This window comes from Rhea americana, unplaced genomic scaffold (genome assembly GCF_003343005.1).
Source record: "Rhea americana isolate MKP2758 unplaced genomic scaffold, rheAme1 scaffold_19, whole genome shotgun sequence".
NCBI lineage: Eukaryota > Metazoa > Chordata > Aves > Rheiformes > Rheidae > Rhea > Rhea americana.
The window spans coordinates 2,949,246-2,972,212 of record NW_028186038.1 but is presented as its reverse complement, the minus strand read 5'-3'; the positions used below and the strand labels follow the sequence as shown (position 1 = coordinate 2,972,212).

Here is a 22,967-nt window from a genome sequence, read left to right as displayed (position 1 = left end):
CAGGGCTCCGCCGCAGCTCGGCCGCGCTGCTCCGCCGCAGAGCGTTTGCAAAGGTCCCTCGGCCCGAGCAAGCACCGGGTGCCGCGAGGCATCCTCGAAGTCTGGGCTTTTTTAGAGGCTAAAACAGGAGCTGGGAATTTACAGCAAAGGTTGATGCAGGCGGGAAAGGGGGGGGGGTCTTCAGTACAACCTCAGTATTCAAGGAGCCAGCAGATATCCTGAACACATGAGAACTTAACACCACAAAAAACCTCACAAAATACTTTCAATGTCCAAAGTACGCAAGTACTCCTCGTTAGTGCTGGAACTTTCGCTTAAAAAATAAATGAAGCCAAACGCAGACTTAAAAAAAATCACGTTTTGTACTGTACTTCTTACTACTCTAYGCGCAGAAAAGGGGAGAAGTTTTAAAATAAGCAAGTTGTTAAATTTCTAGGGCATATTTTTGCATATTTGTTTGTGTTAGGTGGTGCAGCCTCGCTGAGCAAAGAACCAGGAGAGGGAGAGAAGAACTGGGAGAGGTTTTTTCTGCCAAGGTTGAATATTCAGCCCTACTCATCATTAAGATCAGGTTTAGGTAAGTCTAGATACCAGCAACAGCACAACTATGCTTAATCCTGCTGAAGGGGCTGCTGAAATCAATTTCAGCAATTTTTCTGAGATTCTCCTAGCATTCATTTCAGTTATTCAGATTTTGCATGCTGGGCTCAGAGAAACACAAGAGGATGGACAGGCTTCCAGAATTATAAGCTTAATCATACTCAGCATCATAGCAATAGTTATGCAAAATGCTGCCTGGTCTCTCTGTGGATGGAGCTAACAGGTTTTATTGCATTTTTAATCTCACACAGTCTCCAAATTCCTGCAGGGATTCCACAAAGCCAGCACCTATTCATGACAGGAGAAAAAGTATTCTTTCAGTCTGGGACTCTCACATGAAATTGGTATTTCACATTTATTAAATTGGTATGAATGTGAAATTTAAGTGGAAGCATGAATATATGTGTAAGGGTGTTGGAATGCTTACTCTAAGGTTCTGATTATGGTCTCTGTTCTCAGTTAAAAATAAAAATGGCAGTACCGTTCTAGGATTTATTGCTTTGCGGTACGATCCTTTGCTCCCAAGAAAATTCTAGGAAAATACAGAAATATCCAATATCTATCTTTGCTTCACTGTCTCTAGTTCTAATCTGAAACTTGAAGCTTATGATGACCATCAAAAATATCTACTCTGATGGAATGAACATAAAATTATTAATGCATAAAAACTCACCCAAACTAACAACAGAAACAAAAAAAGACAATARGCAGAGGAACTGAGAACATATTCATAGGACAATTACCTTTAAAGTTGTTACTACACTCATATTCTAACATCCTCAAAATGATGATTTCACCAGCCTAGACAACTTTAAGTGGTTATTGTGGATGCCTTGCAAATTGAAATACATCACTTCCTATACAAGCAATAAATTATAGCAGCGTTTAAAATCATAAAGTGACATTTTAGCAAGTAGTTCTGTATAAAAATTATAATTTGGGGAAAAAAATCACTGTCAGTTATTTTAAAATGCTGAGAAACCTACACGATCTGCATTTTTCTACCTCTCCATTCTCAACAACCCACTCACTGAAGAAGCAGCTGTGTTCAAGGCTACCTATGCGCAGCTAGGAATGAAACGAACCACCTTGGGAATGGAGAGCAAGTGGTGCAACGTCAGAGTCCTGCGGCGCTCCGAAAGCGTACAGCTAGTAGCTACGCGTTACTTATACGGGGTATCAGGATAATGCTAATTTGTCTCTCGTTTCCCKATCACCCATTTTCAGTTTACTAAACCCACGACGCTGTTGGGTGCTACTGGAGACGTGCGTGCGCGCTCCCGCAGGCGTTGGTAGTCCTCCGGCCCCGGCTCCCCTAGGAAGCTGCTCCCCAGGCAGCCACCGTGCCAGAATCGAGGTGCACAAATGCAGCTCTTRCCAACCGTGCCAAAGCCACGACACAAACCAGCGTGTTTTACAGAAATCATCGCATCATAGACTCAAAACATGTTCACAGCTTTCCTGTTTGGCAATACTTTTTTCTTCAAAGGCCGTGGGGCCATACAGCAATACGAMGGTGAGAAAGCGCCTCGCTGGTACACCCTTGACTCCCAGACMTCTCCAGATGGTACCTTCAACTACAGAATGGCCAGAGCACTTGCACACAAGGCAGCTCACCTTCCTAGACACACGCCTTTGCTGGTGGCACCCATAATTACCTCTAAGAAAGGGTTTCATCATGTTTTCTGCATGGATGAACATGAGAGAAATTACTATCTTTGAGAAGTTTGGTTCAATTCTTCCTAATATCTCCCCTTACATTTCAAACTACCAATGATCAGGATTAATTCCTATTTCCAAGTTTAAATGAGAATTGTCAAAAAGGAACATTTCAGCACTCCTGTAATGTAACTGGAAGCCTAAAGGTTCCCCCACAAACCCCTAACATCTATCAATCATAATTGCAGCCAAACTGAGAGGCAATATAATTTCTTTTTTCCTGAAGGAATTCTCATTTCCACAAAAACAAAGCAGAGTTTAAAAACTCTTCCCCAGCATCCCAATTATATTGCTTCCTATACCTTTGGTGATAAATAGGAAGAAAATAAAATCACTGTAACTTTTTAGGCAGCTTATTAAGCACGTAACCCCTTTCTCTTCCCCCCCTCAGAGCAGCTGCTCCCCTCCCCCCAAAGTCACCAGAAATACACATTGTATTCACGCCGCAAACAGGTCGCTGATGGCAGCAGAAGTGTCTCAGAAAAAAACGTAAACTCAGGAAAGTTAGTTCTCTATATTCTGGAGTGAAAGAGAAGCCTTGAAACAAGTCGCACAGCTACCCTGCACATTGATAGCAGTGGCTGATCAGTAAGAGCAAATAAAACAGATATAAAAAACATAATTAGACCACATAACTCCACCCTATCAATAAGCATTTGCTGCAATTTTATGTGGGCCTAGAGGTAGGAAATAAAAAACAGAAAACAAAAATAACCAACTTGGAGTAGCGAGTGGCCATTTGGTTTGCTGCCTCCTGCTCGTAGCTTGGCTAGCACCCGGGCGGCCCCTCGTCACCTACCCCACCTCCACGGCACACGGAAGCACCCCGCGCAGTCTGCGATCAGCAGAGCATCGTGGGACGATTCCCACGAACCCTCCTGCCGTTCAGAAACATCTTTTCTTCCGATAACCTACAGAGGCAGCCTAGGAAGCAAAGTTACCAAGGACAGTTTGTCCCAAAGTTTAATCATCTGCACTGTCCAAAAAAAGCTCCCTACAAAAGCTCCCTACTGGAAAGCTATTTTTTCCACCGTTTAAGTGATTTGATGGTCTTTCAATACCATTTTTCCCATATAAACTCMTTTCTCCAAGACCGAGTGTTACTGGGCTACTTCAAGTCTCCTTTYGCACAGCTTTCTCACCTGCAGCCACAGCTCTGAACTGGTCCGTGGCAAACRCTGCGCCAGCTTTGCAGCCACCCATCCCAACGCGAAGTGGGCTAGGAGGACTCACCATCCACCGTTACTCCACTCCTGCAAGCCCACGTGCGCCCACGAGACCTTCTGCACAAAACTGCCGTGGGTGAACTGGAGCCGGGGAGTCTCTGCCCGAGCAGGCAGCGTGGCCGAGCACCACGTCGTGGTGTCAGCTGAGGAGCGGGGAAACCCAGCCCTTCTAAGCTCTTTGTAAATAACCTCTGTGATGCCTCAGCCTCGTTGATTCCTTAGGACAACAGCTGTATTTTAGAAAGAAAACAAAGCCTCTCAAAATCAGTATATTAACACAAGGACACTCCTGTTCTCACAGTAACATTCGGCCTTCTCCGCGGGCCTTGAAACACCATACACCAAAGAAACCACAACAACAGAAAGTAAAACTGATCCCTGAATTGATGCTACAAGCCAGTTTAGACAAAACGACCTCACGTTCTTCCAGAGTGCTAAGTAGGCAGTACATGCCCACCAAGCACCTCCAACTACTGCAGGAGTCTTGGAGAGAAATCCAGCTGCAAAAAACACACAAGAAAAGATACAAAGTGACTTGAAAGGAACAAAATCTGTGCCCTCACCATTGCTCTCTCCAGCACCTCTGGAAATCTGCCTGATCTGCATTTACTAGCRCCTTCTTCAAGTCACTCTGTGAGAACTAATAGTTTCTTAAGTAGATGTCCCTATTTCTGCAGAACATGTTTATACTATTTAAACCACCACTACACAGAGGGACTATTTACTCCCAATTTTTCTTAATTTATGGCCACTAAGAGTTGATATAAAATTGCCTAATTGAATCGCAAATGCTTTTCCCTGGGAAGCCAGCTATCTAATGCAGACACCAGAGCAGATACGTTAGTGTAGTACCTGCTTCAGCAGGTCTCACCTCATGATCAGCAGCAGAACTACCACCRCTGGATGCAGTTTTTTTCCTTTCAACACACTAAAAAAAGGCGAAGTGTGTGTTTTTTTCCTTCTCCCCCCCCCCAATCCAGGTCCARTTATCTCTGTTTTTAAGRGAGTACCAAACAGTCCCTTATTAATTTTATCTTCACTAGCTTTGCTTTTGAAGTTCACTTATTTTCCTCTACTTTGGCTCAATTTCCATCCTTTGCAAAAATGAATTAGTCACAGAATGTGACTCCATCTGGGAATCTGCAGGGCAGGAGAGAATCGCAAACTGAAATTTGGGACGTATCTTCACTCGTTTTTGTGCCTGTCCCCATATTGTCACTCAGCCACTAAGACAAGCTCAAATGCAGACACAAATGCATGCCACCCATTGAAAATAAAGGGAGTTAACGGAGGCATTTCTAATTTCCACTTTGTTTCAGTTAATTTTCACCGCCTTTCTGACGTGGGTGTTTTCATGAGGCAGACAGTCTTAAAGGTGCACGGTATTAGCACTGCACAGCCCAGTGCAACAAGCAAGACCGAAGCATCCAGCTTTCCCCTAGCTCGCTTTGAAGCTTCTGCCAGAACAGCAGCGTGCTGCCACCATTGCTCCAACAAAGCCACTAGCCCTGCCATCGCTCTGCCTGATGAAGATTAAACATCAAAATGAAGACAACTTTAGCAAGAATAAAAACTTAAAAGTCAAACAAAGTATGGTTACTAGTATGTGTATTGCTGTATATTACTGTTAATGAGCACTTCGCAATTTAAAAATATATATATTTTACATATATATATTTCAGCCCATGTATCTGTCAAGATTAATTTCAAAAGATCAAAATTTTTTATTCTGTTTTAGTACTTAATGGAAAGAGATGGAGATTTATACGAAACATCTATCTGAAGCAACTTTATGTCCTCCTCCAAATCTGAGTTCTGCAATGGCTTTCAGACACATAGCAAAATGTATGTCCTTCAAGGAGTGCCACTTACTCCACATGTCTCATTCTGGGTTTGCATGGGATTAGCCTTTGGCTCCATGTCTTGCCTTTTTTGGTTCTGCTTCAGTTGGTTTAAAGAGGGTTTTGTCTGTGCAGCTCCAACAGTTTTGCTCGTCCACTGATCAACCAGCTTGTGAAGGTCATCGGTGAAGGTGCCTTTCTTGTTGTTACTGTTGTTGGCCTGGACATGCAGAGTGGATTGCGGGGGGGGCTCCGGGCACGGTACAAGACTGTTCGTAGAGGATCCTGAAAAATCACACACACAAAGCTGACAAGAGCAACTGCTTCTCACCATTTTGCTGCCTGAATGCTTTTTCACATCCTGCAGTTCAAATGGTGGCTTTTCTGACTTTTACCCGCCCCCGTTCCTTTCTACGGGACACCTTTGCTTAAAGAAATGGTCCGAGTCCAATCAATTTGTGTCATCTGTTTTACCACCTGAGCCGCTAGCCGCTGTGCCCCCAGCCTAGGTGCAACTAATGGAGAAGAGGGCAGGCAAGACCGCGGTCCCACGGCACTCGCGACATCAGACTTGCAGTGCCTCCGCAGACGACGGCCTCAGGACAGCGTGAGGCGGTACGTGCTATTTGTTTAGAATTTCACTTACTCAAGTTACATGCATTTTAAAAACRAACGTTACCACTTATCTTACTTGCATGAGTTTGCTGTCCTCCTGGAAAAGCTGAAGAAGTGCCACATCAGTGGCAAGCACGGATGGCCTATCGTGCCTCAAAGGCTACAGAAACTTAGAGTCTCGCTCTGTGCGTTAAGAGCGTCGACTCTGCCATCTTCGTCTAACTGAGGAACACCAGGCCCATGAATGTGCGGAAGACAGAGGACAGCAGGACACGAGCAGGTGTGCTAGTTTCTGACACAAAGATACAGAACTTTTGGTACAGACAGACAGGAAGAGCACTGACAGAGATTTAATTTGATATGCTCATATATTTTTAGAACATCTAGAAAAATATCTGTCCTATTTACGCATTGGTACCTACAAGTCTGACACAGCAAGATTAGCAATAGGCAGCAACCGGAGGTGCAGGAATTTGACCTCAGCAGAAAATATAAAGCAACTTACTTAACAAACATATTTGATACATCTAAATATTTTAAATAGACCATCTCTCCAAGCAAAAAGTTCATAGAACTGTAGTCCAATAATTTATATAAGCAAACACCACCAACATTCAAGCTTTTTTTTTCTGTTAATCAGTTTCCAGCCACGAAAAATCAGTAAACTAGTTAGTCCTAGAGTTACATAAAATATCTGAATAACCTTTAAATGATCATGCATTCAGCCTGCAATGTGCCTCCTAGTGAATCCTGCTCATTTCCTTTCCTTTTTGGGGGGAAACGGTCCARTGACAAGATAGATACTTTGACGAAAAGGCTCTTCAATTACTGTTTAATATTTCATGCATTTCAATAGGAGCAAGATTGCTTTAAGTTATGAATTCCTCCAGCAACAAAAYTGCAGTCATGTTAAGCTGTGTATTTAACACTAGACATAATCCAGTTTCTCGCCGCATGCGTGCAGTCTCACACAAAGAATATCACAACTGTCTTGCAGCATGCGTAGTCCCCCAAACATCACAGCACATGCATTATTATGAAGGAATCATGATTTATATGGTCTAATTTCATATCTGTGCAAGTGCACCAGCTCTACTCATAAAAAAAAAAAAAAATGCAAAAAGACATCCCATGCCATGAAGGAAATACTGAGAAACAAAAAAGGGATAGTTACTACTACTGTGATCTTTGCCTAGACATAGTCGTTTCAAGGTAGACCCTACAAGGTAAAACAATACAAGACACACAGAGTTAGGTAAGACTAAACACGACAAATCTGATGGACAAGCGTCTGTACTTTTAAGCAATCAAAAATAGTTATTGTGCAAGAAAGGACAGACAAAGTCAGCAGTTCAGGTGAGAAAAAGGAAGTCTAAATAACTGGACAGCTCAAACCTTTATTAATGTGCAGCCATTCAGAAGCTTTAAAAAGTACAATAGCATGCCAAAAGCAAGGTCCCATGACTTGAAGGTGCATTTTTTTTTTCCCCAAATTGCCTTGGCTTCCTAATAGGAGATTTTGATTCCTACTCTATTTATGCAGGAAATGATGTCAATTCAGTTTGTGATAGGAGGCCAAAAATGCTTTCAGGAACAAGTAAGCTAGTCTGGCTGCAAAGACAAACTGTAAAACAACCCCCAAAGTTCTGTTTTACAAGTCCAAAAAGATACATTGTTCTGCAGGTCTGAGGCCAATTTTTTTCAAATATTTTATTAGTAGGATTTGTGTCTAAATGTGAGATTCTGAACTTAAATTAACAGCAACCGTGAATGAGTTTCCCTTATATCTTGTCCAAGTGCAGAAAGATAATCCAGCAGAGGAGCTGAGTTTTCATTTAATCAAACTATGTGTTTTTTCATTATCTTATTACATCTCTCATCATTCATTTGCATATTCAGTTGGACAGACAGTATCTACAGTGCCAGCAGTGTACAGAGAGCCCTACTTGACTGTCAGATCTTGCCAGACATGAGCACCATTTGCTATTTCAGTGCCAAATTTCCTGAAAGGTATTTTGGACTTGGGGAAGAAGAGTATCATTATGGTATGGGAAGAGATGAATATCTGGCATGGGGCATGGCAAGTTTATTGTGAAGAAGCACTTGAACACATGAGCAAAATCAGAGGAGGGCTGGGCAAAAAAAGAAAAAAAAGAAAAAAAAAAGAAAAAAAAAGAAAAAAGAAAAAAAGAAAAAAAAAGAAAATGTATGTATTTCCTGTATGGTAAACTGGTGTTAATATACTATGCTACTGTGCCAGAAACGCAGCTTTAGATCCAGAGATTTCAGGTCCACATTGACAGAGGCTCTGAATGAGTCTTCAAAGCAGAAAGGAGACATCACTCAGAGACTGAAGAAAATAGAGGGAAGGGGGGGGCGGAAGGGAGAAAAATATTTGTGTTTTGATACGGGTGGCATATGGAGGAACATAAACATTGCTTTGAAAGATTGTTCTTATTATTTCATAAATATTTTAATGAAGTTGTCTATTCTGTGAAAATCAAAAGGACATGGCTACGGTAATGTCTTACGCAAGTACGACCAAAAGTTTAGTCAACTCAAAGCCTACAATATGACAAATACAAGTCACAATTACAAGTGAACAATTTGTGTTGTGTTTTTTAACTAGTTTTCTCGCTTTTTTTTCCTCCTCAGACATATCTTTCTTTGCCTATTACCTAAAGCAAGCTAGCAACTCCCATTATAGCTACATCAGGGCAGTAATACCAGAATGCCATTTTCTTAACTGACCTGCAGCAGTCTGCATACAGCAACAGGTAATTTTAGCACCACATGTATGCACATGCAAAGCAACTGCCTACAAAAAATAAAAGCAGGCAGCTGACTGCTGCACATCCTCAAAGGCATGTAAAAAAGTTTAAYCACCAACTGCTTCTCTTCCTGAAAACCAAGTCACAAGCTTATMTGCACCTTAGGTGCCAAATCCAGCCTAGGGAGCCAGAGAACGGGAACCCTGGTCACGTTCGCAAAGCAGCCACACCAAGGGAGCCTACTTCAATAAAAATATTATGGAAGGGTCAGTGGCTAAGAAGGGAGCTATTTCTTCCAAACTATATCACTCCAGCATTTTGCTCAGGAAATGASAAACATTATCTACATGGCTATATTGCCTGAAGTGGAGACTGACAATCATTAGCTAAGATTTTTTTTTTTTTAATTCAATTTCAATTTAAAAATGTGCTTTACCATGAAGGCAAACCAAATCACCACATTAACTGTATTACTTCTAAAATAAAGCTGTTTAATAGCTGAAAGGTTAGGGAGATGGACTATAAGTAATTAAGATTTGAAATTTAAGACTGTAATAGTTAAGCAGAACGTTTTACCTCTGATTCCATATTTCATGTCTGACAAATTATGCAGCTATTATATTTTACAGGACAAAAAAAAATCCATTGTCCCATATTTGCACGCTAACAGCTGCCAAAAAGCTTGAAGCCTAAAATAAAACTGAAATTGCAATAAATTGCTAGACCATTTCCATAATTGCGTATTCACATATACTAAATTAATTACTTCAGAACTGACAAAAACAGCTTGACATCAGATTACAAGTCCAAGCCAAATAGAGCTTCTGAAAATTTCTGAAAATCTGCAGCTAGTGCCAAAGGATGTGCCCTTGCAGCTTAATGAGCGCAAGGAGCTCGGGCTAAAATGACACGAGATCCCTTCAAAACCACTTATTCCATGAAAAACGCAAAGGAAGAATCAGCACCGGATTGTCCACCGCTGTTCTGGGGGAACACTGTGAAACTTTGATGGGTCTCGTAAACTAGGAAGGATATAGAAAAATCTGTCCTTAAAACATCCGACTTTAATTCYTCTTTTCTGAAAGAGGAGGGCGCTGGCTTGTCTGCCAAGACCCAAGACGCCTCGCTGGGATTCCCAGCCCCGCAGAGCGCTGTGCGTCCCGAAGCGACCGCGCGGGTCCGGAGCGCCTCCGAGCCCCGCTCTCCCCAACAGCTCCCCGAAGGGACCCGCGCCCGAGCCGCCGAGACTCGCCGGAGAGCTGCCCGCCTCGGGAAGCCCGCGGCAGGGCCCCAGCTCCGTCCGCGCGCTCGCCCCGCTCCCGAGCCGGCCGGGCGAGCCTCGGCTCCAAGCGCCTTGCCCAAGCGCAGCGGACGGGAGAGCCTACGAGGAGCCCGGGAGCGGGCGCCAGGCAGTGCTGCCGAGGCATTCGGGCATCGGGAAACCTCATCCCGCCGTTTCATTCACAAAATCCTTGCACCTAAACCTCTTTTTATTATTTTTTTTGGTAACTCTCATCTCCCTGTTACACCCTACTGAATAGTGACTTTGTGAAAGATAAACGAAACCACTTCTGGGAATCACACGTGCAGAAGAAGCAACTACTGTGTCCATTATAATACAAAATGGAAAAGTCTGTGCATGCAGAATTCCTCTCAYGTTCCTAGAAAATTTCCTGACTGCAAAATTGTCTCAAGACTTCAATGGCTGTTAAAAATTGCGTAAGTTTAGTATGCTGAGCAGTAAAAAACAGCTTTAATGGATCTGGGTGCCTGGGTTTTGGGGGACCTTAAAACAAAATTACCCTTTTTAATATTATTTATTGATAAAATAGAAGGAATATATTTGAGTGGTCTTGTGCCTTTGATCTGTACCACTTGGATAAAGATGAGCAATGTACAACTCCAATGGGAGATCTGATATTAATGCAAATGAACATTTAATTAATCAAACATTTCCTCAAGAACATTAGTCTCACTAATGTTATATGTAAGTGGCCTATAGTACCTGTTCAGCACAACATATCTTTATTGTACGAGCAAAATCTGTTTGCCTAAAAAGCAGCAAATAGGATTAGAAAAAAAGTCTGCACTTTTTAATTAAATAGCTTTATATAGTTTGGGTGAATTGCCAATTACTTTCAAAATCATAGAAATAAGATACAAATAGCAGGTGCACAATTATTTAAAATAAAAAACGTTGGATCCTAGCAATCCATTTTGAAGTATCATATAAAAATCTGATATCACTTTTTACTTCTTTATGCTTTGATGAACTGCTAATTGACTTCATCTCTGAGGTCACATAAGGTCATAAGAAAATAAACTGAGCGTAGTACTTCAGCCAGATCAATTTACACAAAAAAGCTGATGGCAACTCTTCTTTGGAGTAACCAAATCTTCCCACTACTTACAAGCGCATTAAGAGGAGCTCACTTAAGCTAATTAAAATACACAAATGGGGAAAAGCCCACCTAGAAAATAGATTTTGAAAGAACCAGCTGGAGCACTATCGTCTCAGCATTTCCACATGCAAAGAGCAAGAAAAAAAATTAAAGAAAAGAGTGGATATAAACAGTACTGTATATTGTGTTAATACAGCCCTTGTATGGAAGTTATACCCTTCAGTGACCTTCTAGTATTGTATCAGCTTGCTACATGCATGTCTTCATAGTCCAAACATGTGTGAAAGAGACCATTCGTCTACAGAAGGATGGATTTCTTTTTGTTGTCGCTGGAACCGGGACAGCAGACATGTATATTTGCCACATTGCAAATTAAAAAATTACTTCAACATAAATCACAAAGTACAAAAGCTTTGATAAGTCCAGGGTAAAATTTACCATAAGGCTATATCATAAATGATGAGATCTTCCACACATGCTTTTGGTGCCCAGCATGAGCCAAAAGCAGTGCAAAAAAGCTTTCATATGAGAAATTAATATAAATAAAGTGTGTTCATGATGATTACTTAAAAGAAAGAAATGTAAAAAGAAAGAAAAGATGGTTCAGAAAAAGGGGCATCCTGCCAAACATATTAGAGATATAAAACATGAACTTGGAAAAAGTGGTAAAAGAAAGATGGACTGTGATAAAATACAAAAGAACAAATACAAACAGATGGACAAAGACACAGGTCCACTGAGGAATCTGGTACGAGGTTTGCTACTAGATTTATAGGTCACTCTCTCAGACGTTTGGTGGAAAACCGTCCAGCCTGCAAATGAATATAAAGGGAAGAAAACAAAGACACTTATAAAGTACAGGTAGCTGTGATCAGACGTCCTATACCATCAGTCAAATCAGCTTTGTTAGTTAAACATCCACATCTCCATTTTAACTTTGCCAAAGAGGAGTAAGTTAATTGACCATAGACAAAGGATGCAATAACAGCAGAAGAGGACAGATAGATATTTTGCAGACTAGTTTGGCAGGATGTGCAATGAGAGGAAGGTATTTTAATCATCATTATAACTTCCAATACATGTGGCAACAAGATCAGTCAAAGCCTGCGGACATGTGCACTGCACAGAAGTATCATAGGTCAGGCCTGGGGCACGCAGCCCATCTACCACTCTACAGGYGTTCACCTGGGATACCAAGGTCATGCATGACCTTAACCCCTTAGATAATGCAAGCATAACTTGGTCCTCAGCAATTTTCCAAACCCCAAAAGGCTTGATACTTTAGAATGAGGAACTCTGGGCCTACTAGTATCAAGGGGCTAAGAAGAAACAAAAATGAACCAAAGGAAATAGTCTCCTGTCCTTCTACATCTTCCCTTCCCCATCCCCACCTCCGCCCCAAATCCAGAAGGCAGACTCCAGAAAAGATGTCAGTGCAAAGTCACTGCTGGGAAAATAAAATGTATTTCCTTTCTAAAAACTAGTATGCCTTTGCAAGTGTTAAATCTTAACATTTTGTAAGACWCTTTATTTTGTTCTTCTGACAATACTGCAATGATATTTTTAAAGACAAGCCAGTACTTTGGGCTGCCAAAGGCTGTTTTTATATTGCTAGAAGTGAAATCCACTCCTAAAAGTTTAAGCATAAGGGAAGCAAACTAATTTTAGTATGTGCTGGAAGACATGCTGAACAGTTGGTATGAAAAAATCACCTTGGCCAGAGCTCGTATTCATGTCGCCTCCTTCGGGGCCTAAGCCGGAGCAGATGTCAGAAGACAGAGAGGCTTTGACAGAGCATGGCTGCTGTGTCTGAACCGACTTTGCAAGYGTGGCCGATGCAGAAGTTACTGCTGCTGTTTCAGGAGATCCAGATTGAGTTTTAGTTGTTTCTCTGTGGGGAGAGTCTTTAGCATCTGACAGATTACCTGAAAGAACAAAMACAAAAAACATGCATGCAACAGCAAATGCTAAGAAATTGTTGAAAAAAAATCAATGCTTAATCATTAATTTTCCACCAAGAGGAAAAGCAGTTTAAAATTCAAGTAAAAGCATAGACTTTAAGGGTAACCTAATCAGAAAATAATGTACACATACTATCATTGATTCAGACTCTCCAAGAAGTTTTTGGAGTAATTATTATTGTTGTTATTATTATTTTTACTTTTTTTTGTGCTTTTTTTCAGGAAGACTGAGTTGGGAACTGAGAAGGAACGCTGTTTAAAATGAGTGAGATTTGCAGAACTGCCTTACTAGAAGAATGAAGGTACAGAATGGCTGAGCAGAACAAGTAGGTTTGCACTCAGATGTGTAATGTGAATGGAAGCAAATAAAAAGTTGTTGCAAAGACAAGAAGAAATTTTTCATCTGTACTAGCTATATAGTTTTATATAGATGTATACATATCTATCTATAAATATCTGTATTGATATATCTATGTCTCAGAAAAAAACATGTTTTAACACCAAAATAATTTGGGGATTTATTTGGAATACTGATGATTATCAGCAAAAATTAACTAGCAATGTGAATGACCATTAGTGTATATCAGTTACCATATCAGAGATTGTCTGTCCTTGACCCCTCAAGAAAGGACCTAGAAAAGCCAGACCTGCAAGAACTAAGTAGTCAAGGACATGTGAGACTCAGGCACGAAGACAGGCTCTCAGAGATTACGTGAACTTTACACAAAGCTTTAAAAAACTGAGAAACAACACAATGAAAACGTATGAAGAAAAGCATGCACCAGTGAAGCATTCTGACTGAGCGGATTGCTGTTCTCTAACTGGAGGTGACGATGGAAACACAGCAGAGAGGCAGGACACTATGCAGGGACAAGCTTGATCTGTTCAGGAAGGAAGGCAGCACACAGGTATGAGCTAAGACACATCCGTGAGTGGAGACAGAGATAAAAGTGTTGTGAGCAGACCCAAGGGAAAAGGCTAGAGACAACCTGAGAACAAACTGGAAAATAGATGGACATAGYATTAGAGACATCCAGAGTATCTCATCACAAGGAAAGGAGGTAAAAATCCATGTAAAACAGCCAAGTCTTAGCTAAAAACAGAAGAAAAATCTGCTGTCCTCTTCATTTTTAAGACAGAATGACATTATCAAAAATAAAAATCACACTTAGTGAATTAATTTGTGTGATTAATGRTATCACTTATGTTAGTTATACATTCAAAACTTACTGCTCCAGTGCATTCTGAGCTTTCATTTAATTGCTTGAATATTGCTTCTGTTTCTATATGAAAGATTATTGTGATTCAAGGTGTACCACAGAATGTCTTGCCTCTCAATGTCTGCCTTCCTGTCTTAACTGAAATCCTTAAAAGCAAAACCTCTTAAACCTCCCAGTCTATAATCAAGACTGATACAATGAAATTTTAAGTGGCTCTATAATGCAGTGGCTTTGAAAACAAGACCTACCAGATCTGAAATACAGCRTTCATGTTAGAAATGCTACTACTCTTCTAAATAACAGAATGAACTAAGTTGGAAGAAAAAAATCCTATCTATTCTACATCCTGCAGAAGAACTAGGCACTAGGGTTTATCRAGGTTTCCCACATGAATTGTATCTTCATACTTTCCAAACAGAGAATGACTCAAGGCTGTCATACTATTGGAGAGTATTTGAAAAATCTGAAATTACTTTTGATAGTCAAAGCATCCGTCACCACTCTGGAACTGCTTTTACTCTCATCCTTGTGGGGAGGACACAGAGCAAATGCAACCCAACCTTATTATAGGGCACCTTCTAGGAATAATAAACAACAAGATACAGCACACAATCAATATGGAATTTCAGTACCTAAGAAGTGAATACAAATATCAATAAATTGCATTTGGAGGAAGAATGAGAAAATGTAAACAGGCTGTATTCCAAATTAAAGTGGGATGCTGCTTCYCTGCCAAGCATTATAGCTGCTGCAGAGATGATGTGGATCAGCACTAGGCAGCTGTAATAAGATGGTCTCATAGGAAGCTCACTTCAAAACCAGTTCACAATATGCAAACTTGAGTTATAGGAAAAGAAACAATAAAGATTCAGTACCTTTCCTGCAGTCCTTGCAGCTACACAGCAGAACCACAACAGACACAAACAACAGGGGTAGGGAAAGCAACCTAATGTACCTACTTGTGCTTGGTGCTCCACTCCTGAGCTGCTGAACCAGAGGGTTTAATAATTTTCCACCTTTCAATTTATTTTTGCTGGTTCTTCGGCGACGGCCACTTGGTGGGGCTGAGTGCAGAAAGCCCATGTTGGGAGGAAGGGGCTTCCCTAACCGAAGGTACAGCGCCTCTATCTCATTCTTATGCTGAGTCTGAAGTTCAGCAATTTCTTTCATATGCCTGAATTAAAAAAGAAAAAACAAAAGCAACAACAACAACAACAAAACACAAAAAGCCTCTACTAGCAGTGCATTTGATAGAGCACYACATCGTTATGGTATAATTAGCTACAAAAAGAAACAAAACATTCTTCAGGTATGCAGCAAGTCACTGCTCACCCAAGAGCATGCACAGCTCTAGCAATTTATAACGATCAGTTTGGAGGAGTTCAACACGCAGAAATCCAAAAGTGCTTCCAGAGAATGACATGAGAACATGGATCGTCACCTTATGTATAATGCAGAGTGAACAGTGCCATAAAGTCAATTTAAAACCAGAACTACAATAATGCAAAAACAGATGCATCATCTGTTCTCAGGAAAACCATTACCTAAATTGAAGTTTGACATTTTGGTAAGACTGCAGTCTAATGCTAGTTTCTACTCATCATATGCGAGGAAAGAAGGAACTGCTCAAATCCGTAAAAACCTAGCTCTTGGCACCAGCAGCACGACAGGCTCCCGTCAGGCTCACCCAGTGCACCCCCGAGGCTGGGCAGAGGAGACAGGGCAGCACCCTGAGGTCTGGTGTGAGGGGAAGTGAGGCATTTAACCTAGCATCTGTAAAGCAGGCATCTTCTTTAAAAGTGACTCCAGGAATAGAGATGGGTCTGTAGTTCTGACAGGCTAAAGCACTCTTGCAGAGAAGGACAAGAAAGGACACTAGTACAGCTGTCTATGCACATGTAAACATCCAGATTATTTTTATGCAGACTTAAATAGCATCCAGATTGGAACCTAATACTATATGTGAACATATAGTAAGTGTTAAGGCTTGCTACCCAATCAACATACTTTTCAATAAGGAAACTAAATATGAGAGTGCAACTAAATTGGTTATATAAAAAAAAAAGTTATTTTTGAGTCTACTTATAAAAGGAATCAAGGAATAAAATTATGCATAAAATAATAGTGTGACATTTGGGGAAAGGTCCTAGTGCTACTTAATTTTCCCAACACCTATTTACTCAGTATTGCTATTAAACCACGCATTCACTTAGCAAATGTGGAAATGCTGCGTAGGTATCTTAACACAAGCTATCCTAGCACTATCTACAAATCCAACATACTTTTCTCTCAGATTCTGCAATTCTTTCTTCATATCTGCGTCTTCAAATTCTGAATCATTGTCACTGCTCATGTACGACGACTGCGAGTGGAAAGATGTTATGTTGATGGTAGGAATTTTCGTTCCCTGACCATTAGGTGAATCAAGGCCTTGTGAACTAGGTTTTCCAGATCTTTGCAGAAAAGCAGCTGCTTTTTTAATTAAGTCAGTGGCCGCACTACCGCTTGGCGGGGATGGCTGAGCAGCAACAGGCTGCCTGCGGAAAGACTCATCAGCAGAATCGCTTGAACCCTGGTCGCAGAGGACATCGACAGAGGAGGCTGTCTGCACGCGTCGGACAGCTGTCTTCAGGTCAGGACTGGAAGGCAGCTCGTCCAAATAGACGTCTGGGGGTGCAGAGAACCTTAAGCAGTGTGGTGATGCTAAAGTTAATTCATCTTGTGTGCTGATTACTGAAAACCTGCCAATAGTTTTGGCTGGTGTACTGCTAGTGTGAGTTTCAGCCTGTTTTCCATAGGAACCAGAGTCTAGAGAGTCATCCCTTTGAAGGTTATTTATCATCCCATCTGCTGTAGATATCTGCCTTAAATTGTCTGTGTGTGCAGATGAAGTTGTAGTCTTTGCCTTCTCATTCCTTTTAGAAGTTTCCATCTGCTTAGCTACGCTTGATGATGTAGATGCAACCTGGAGAAAATAATGGAGATTAATTTTGACAGCAACTGTAGCAATAAAATATAAAACTGTTTGTAGTTTCTGGTTACCTGAAGGAGACCTTTTGCTGTAGCAGCAGGTGCTGAAGTGATGCCTGCAGCTGAATCTGTTTTAGAAGTTGGAAAAAAAAAATCACATATGGAAAAAAGCCAACGTGTTTATTCTGGTAAACTGTAACACAATGAAGTGTAGCACTGGATAATGATTTAAATATCAAGTCACTGTGATATAGGATCTAGGAAACAGAATTTTTTTAAATGCAATAGGCAATAATGATAACACCACCAAATATCCACAAGGCGGCACTGTTCAGGCTATTCATTCTATTGATTTGGGCAATTCAAATAATAGTTGGAAAGTGAAATTTCACTAGCAGATTGGAAAATTTTAGGGAGAAAAACAGAATGAGAATGATATCTGCATGATACACTGAGTTCACATTACTAAGGTATTCTTGATGTCAGGGTAGGGGGTGGGAWATATACCAAGATATTCATGCACATAAAATGCTGCAGGTAACCACAAATGGACTGTTATTTCATGCCTTTCATTTGACAGATACCTACACCAACAATTTAAAATGCCTGGAACGAAGCTAAACACCACACTGCTGAAAGAGGAAATTATAAGCTCAAAAGATGACCACCTGGACCACAAAAGCACATGAGAAGCAAAACATTACTGGCCATGTTCAAGAAGACATTATTTAGCAAAATGGGCACTGCTTTTGATGTCAAACCAACAAATGCAAGCTTTTTGGAAGGCTGTTCTCCTATGGCACATTACACAGAGTGAACATAAGGCAAAAATCTGTCACTTCATAGTTCTGAAATGGTGAAATATGTTAACTGCTTTATGGTATCTAAGCTACATTAATTCTAACACAGTGTTACATTTCACATACGTATTTTCTTCTTTTAGTGAGACAAAAGAATGTGAAAAATACAAGCAGAGTTTCCACTCATATTGGCTTAAAAGTAGCAGACTCCAATGATATAAATGGCTTTTTTGACAATTTGTACCATTTAAAGCCCCTAACTTAAACTGCACGGGAATACAATTTTTGCAGGACGAGGAAGGCAGAAAATTAGCCTCAACTCTGCAAAGCTGGTCAGATTCTGCAAGCTGCCCTGATTACCGAGAACRTCAGGCAAAAGACCTGCAGAAAAACAGGTTTTCCCAAAAGAAAGCAGGACATCATACACCCTTGACAAGGGGCAGAACAAATTTACTCGTAGTTCAGCCTTGGACCAGAGCAGCCTCTCAAAGACAACCAGCACAGACAGAGCCCAGCTTTGTGAGCGAGCCCGCTGCAAGCTCCTGGCAACTCGGCTGTTGGGACCGAACAGTTTGAGGTGTACGCGCTCAGGAACGATCTGCCTTTCACCACGGAAAGCTGGTATCCAGCTCTGCCATGCCGATCTTAAAGAAATGACAACGTCCTACGTGACAGGAGCAACACAAAGTTGCAGGTTCCTCAACTCTTAAAACTTCCGATGACTTACACGACAGGTAAATGGAGGGTTAATTATCCATCCTAAACAGCTTCTTATGACAGCTCCAACTGCATTACTGTGGAAAGTGCCACTGTATCTACGAGCACCGTAAGAAAAGTATTGTTCACTAATTCTCCTTGGGACACTCTTGAAAATCCTGCAGGCTTGCACTGGAGGGGCTACCCTCAATCACATTATTTCTGTCAACTCCTTTTTATGAAGTTTGGGAAATCCAAGTTCAGATTTTTAATGGTGCTGGAAATTTACTATACAAAGTGCAGCAGTCCATGTGACTGCTCTATACCTAAGGCCATGCAAATACATGTATTACTTATTCATGGTTTAAAATAAATCTGCCTGTGAGATAGTTTATTTCTGGTAAGCTTGACAAAAGTGAGAGATTTAATATTAGTTACATTACAATAGTTTCACAGACACACTCTGCTGAGCACTGTCCTGTAGTTAACCAGAAAGAGGCACAGGAGAAGAGGAGCATGCACTAATGCCAACATATCGTTGCAGCTGACCACTAAAACTAGCGTTACCTTTTCCGCTTGCTGACCCACCTCTTGCTTCTGAGGAATCTGCAGTGATGCCAGCGTCCCCAGACTTTTCGAACTTTCAGTAAAGAGAAATAAGAACACGAGTTTCAGCCTCATGCACACAGATCAGGAAGCCAAAGCATTCTCATTCTCTCTCTGCAGTCACACTATGTGGGATATGAAACTCTAAGAGTGCTTGTGGAGTTCACCCCTTAGTTCTTCYTTCAACTCTTCCATTTTTTTCTCCCTTAGAAAGAGGTGGCAGTGTCATAGAGGGGATGACTGCAGCCTAAGCTATTGAAAAACAGGCCCTGAATTATATATTCCATTTTTGAACTTTGTTTTGCTTTGCTTTTCCAGACAGACTGTACACTCTAATGCTCATTTCTTCAGAAATTCTATGCATCTTTCTTCTTAGCACAAATTTTAACAAGATAAATTCAAATTACTGCAAAAACATAACACCTTTTGTAGAGAAAGGATTTTAACTGCTCTAGAAAGTCATTTATCATTATAAGCAACATGGTTTAATCCTTTACTAAAGTGCTGTCATCTCTCCAGTGACATACTGCATATTTCAGGTAGTTTATACAGGTTATCCAAGTGACACTATATGCAACAGCCTTATCCTTGGTACTGGTGAGATAACTATCTTCAGAAACGCTACTTTTCAAGTAAGGTATATATTGATCTTCTAGCAGAAAAGTGCTGCAAAATTTTTGATTTCATAAATTTAGCATTTTTTCTAAAAGATTGCAACACAGGATTGCATGTAAGACAGAGTCAACAATGACCTAAGCCACCTGCTCCAGGAAAAACGCTCAGCTTTCCTTTGATGCTTCCCAGTGAAGGTTTACTCTAAGTTCATGGGAAGACAAAAGAAATCTTTCCTGGAAGCAGAACAAGCTTCCASTTACAGTGTCTCATTTTAGCTGCAGCACTTGAACAAAGCAGAGGCTCTCAATGTACTTATTTTATTCAGACTGCCTTAGAACCAGATATTGTGATCTGTACCATTAATTTATATAAAAAATTCCTAATGGAAGCATAAAAAAAATCATGTTCTTTACTACTGTAGATCACTTTCAAAGTGACAATATCAGCCATGTTGGAGCCTAAAATATTTCAACAGCCTACCACATATTCTAAAATTAGTTATAAATGCACAATAGGTAAATTAGACATTATTGCTAATAACGTGATAATCACTACCAAGCACAACTACTCATAGGTTATAAACTGTCTTTGAAGGAGTTCTGTATAACTACAGTATTCCACCTCACTGATAAACATGACTTGTTTCTTTTTTTTTTTTAAAACAAATTGACTGCTGCTATTTGAATTTGCTGCAGTGTGAGAAAGGGGTGAAGAGTGATATCCCAGTCTAGCCAACTAYGCACGAGCAAGCAATAGCAGATACAATATCAGAGCCAGCTGATCAGCCCAACACTACCTTCTTCATCGAAACTTGGAATGAATACACCCCTGAAGCCTTTTAAATTATTAAACTACAAAAAATGTTCACATCTCTGCCTTCTTTATAAACAGAAYAGAAGGAGAATTAAAATAATATACCACTTTTAAACTCAAAGGCAAAATTTAGCTTTCACTAGTGTTTATGTAATAGTCAGGATGCATCTGGCAAAGTAAGAACTGAGAAAACTTTCATACTGGAAAGTAATCAACAGACAAAACATAAATATACCRGAGAGCAGAAGAGTAGACTGTTTACGGATGCAAGTAATCTACGCATCTCCTACCACAGCCTCTCTGATCCTTAACTCTGCTCTCGTGCTAAGGGCAGGAGGACTAACCAGGACAGGGCAAGGCGAGATCTCTGATGGCACGAGCGATGCAGATTGACTCTCAGCAGCTTTCACTTCCTGGCAGGTATCTGCAGCTTTATGGACTGGTTCTCTTAAACCCAGCACGAGCGTGGGAATTTGATCTTCAGTAAGAGGTGGTAAGTTAAATTCGCTGTCCCCGTGTTCTGGGACAAAACTGTCTGGAGTCCCTGCTGATGCAGAGGAAGTTGGAACATATTCCTGGTAAAGTAAATTGCGCAATTTCTCATCGAGGCTTTTTATCGTGTTGTCAACAAAGTCTACCCTGGGCGGTCCTTCTCCATCCGACTCCGCAGTGCAGGGCGGCTGCTGCGGCAGCAGGCCGATGCCCACGCTGGAGCAGGTGACCGGCTGGCTCTGAGACAGCAGCACGTGCTGCTGGGATGCCACCACTGACGCCTGAGTGGGACTCTGCAGCTGAGACCCTGCCAGGCTGAAAGAGTCGGCTGCAAGAGCTGTCGGGAACACATGGCTCACGAAGGAGGGCTGCATCGCCCCCGGCTGCCCGGCCTCGGGCAAGTGGGGCACTTGTGCTGCAGGCTGCCGCTCCAGAACGACGTTATCCGGGAGCGCGGGGAGCGGGCAGAGGTCTGCCCCCTTCGTGGGGCCCGGCGGGGCGGGTCTGGGTGGCCCAACGCTGCAGCATGCTATCTCCACGTCGGGCACGCAGAGGCCCTCGTCCGCCCGCGGCTGCGCATGCTGCGGGGGGAGCTGGGCGTCGGGAGCCTCCTCCAGCAGAGCCGCGCGGGGGGCCGAGGCACCGGGCTGAGCAGGCACCGCTGCCTTGAGCGGGGAATACTCCAGCTGACCTCGGGAAGCAGCCACCTGCTCTAGGACGCTGGGCGCAGGCGCCGGTGGTGCCGGCGCCGGAAAATCTGCCTGACTCTGTAAGGCGGCTGAGGATGCTGCGGCAGGAACCTGCGCCAGGGAYGGGGCAGCGCCAACGGGGCTGTCGCACACGCTCGCTTGAAGAGGAAGCTGCTGACGAGGTAAGACACCAGGCGTATCCGTCATTGCAGGGTTTGCCGGCTGATCATCTAACTGTTCCAGGTCTAGAAGGCATACGAACATCAGCTTAACTTATTGTGAGCCAAACAAGCACAGCGACAGCAAAACTCCCCGGCTCATTTTAACCAGAGACCTACATCCAGGCTTAACCGATCAGGGTTTCCTCTCGGAAGATCACCAATAYATGGTTAATTAGAACCTTAAACCTCAGACCATGCAAAAATGTTTCACTGAAAAGACATTGCTTATTAAAACAGCAGCGACCACCACTCGAGCTGCCTGACAGTGTAGGGCACAGCTTTAAAATACTGGGACTTCCCTGCAACTCAAATAACCATTCCCAATTCTGTTCAGTACCATACACTCAATTAAAATGCTTGACTCAAATTTGATATGAAAGATATCTGTACTCATTTTGAGTGGTAATTGTTACATAATTAATAGGAATTTTACTTATAAATTACTCCAKCAAAAACAGAAAGGCCTGGATTCTTCCAACTACATGAAGCGCCTGGCATGTAGGTTTTCACTTCTAAAATACACACAGTTATGTCTGGGCTTCATGAAGCACATTATTTTTTAAGATAAGGAGAAAACATTTTTCTGGCTCTCAGCAACTTTTCCTCACCATCTTAAAATTAGTGGCTGTAAGTGCAGCCCTAAGCCAATGCACACACATGGTAGGGTTTCTTCCTGCCCTTTCCCCACCCACCGTAGCTTTTCTAAGGCA

General features: G+C 41.7%; 1 protein-coding gene across 12 annotated transcripts in view; it reads right to left on the bottom strand.

The window, feature by feature from the left end:
* The window catches only part of WNK2 (WNK lysine deficient protein kinase 2), a 116,784-nt gene that overhangs the window by 6,987 nt on the left and 86,830 nt on the right, over nucleotides 1–22,967 (bottom strand). For 7 of the 12 annotated variants that reach the window (XM_085302398.1, XM_085302391.1, XM_085302387.1 and 4 more), the window contains 9 exons: nucleotides 21,200–22,281; nucleotides 19,389–19,461; nucleotides 17,398–17,453; nucleotides 16,638–17,320; nucleotides 15,315–15,529; nucleotides 12,887–13,099; nucleotides 11,888–11,986; nucleotides 7,176–7,220; nucleotides 5,418–5,671 (listed from right to left, as the gene is read on the bottom strand). In XM_085302398.1, the coding sequence (XP_085158524.1) occupies nucleotides 5,418–5,671; nucleotides 7,176–7,220; nucleotides 11,888–11,986; nucleotides 12,887–13,099; nucleotides 15,315–15,529; nucleotides 16,638–17,320; nucleotides 17,398–17,453; nucleotides 19,389–19,461; nucleotides 21,200–22,281 (2,720 nt within the window). Of the gene's footprint in view, nucleotides 1–5,417; nucleotides 5,672–7,175; nucleotides 7,221–11,887; nucleotides 11,987–12,886; nucleotides 13,100–15,314; nucleotides 15,530–16,637; nucleotides 17,321–17,397; nucleotides 17,454–19,388; nucleotides 19,462–21,199; nucleotides 22,282–22,967 lie in introns of those variants that run through there. The other 5 variants (XM_085302390.1, XM_085302394.1, XM_085302397.1 and 2 more) reach the window with 5 other exon arrangements.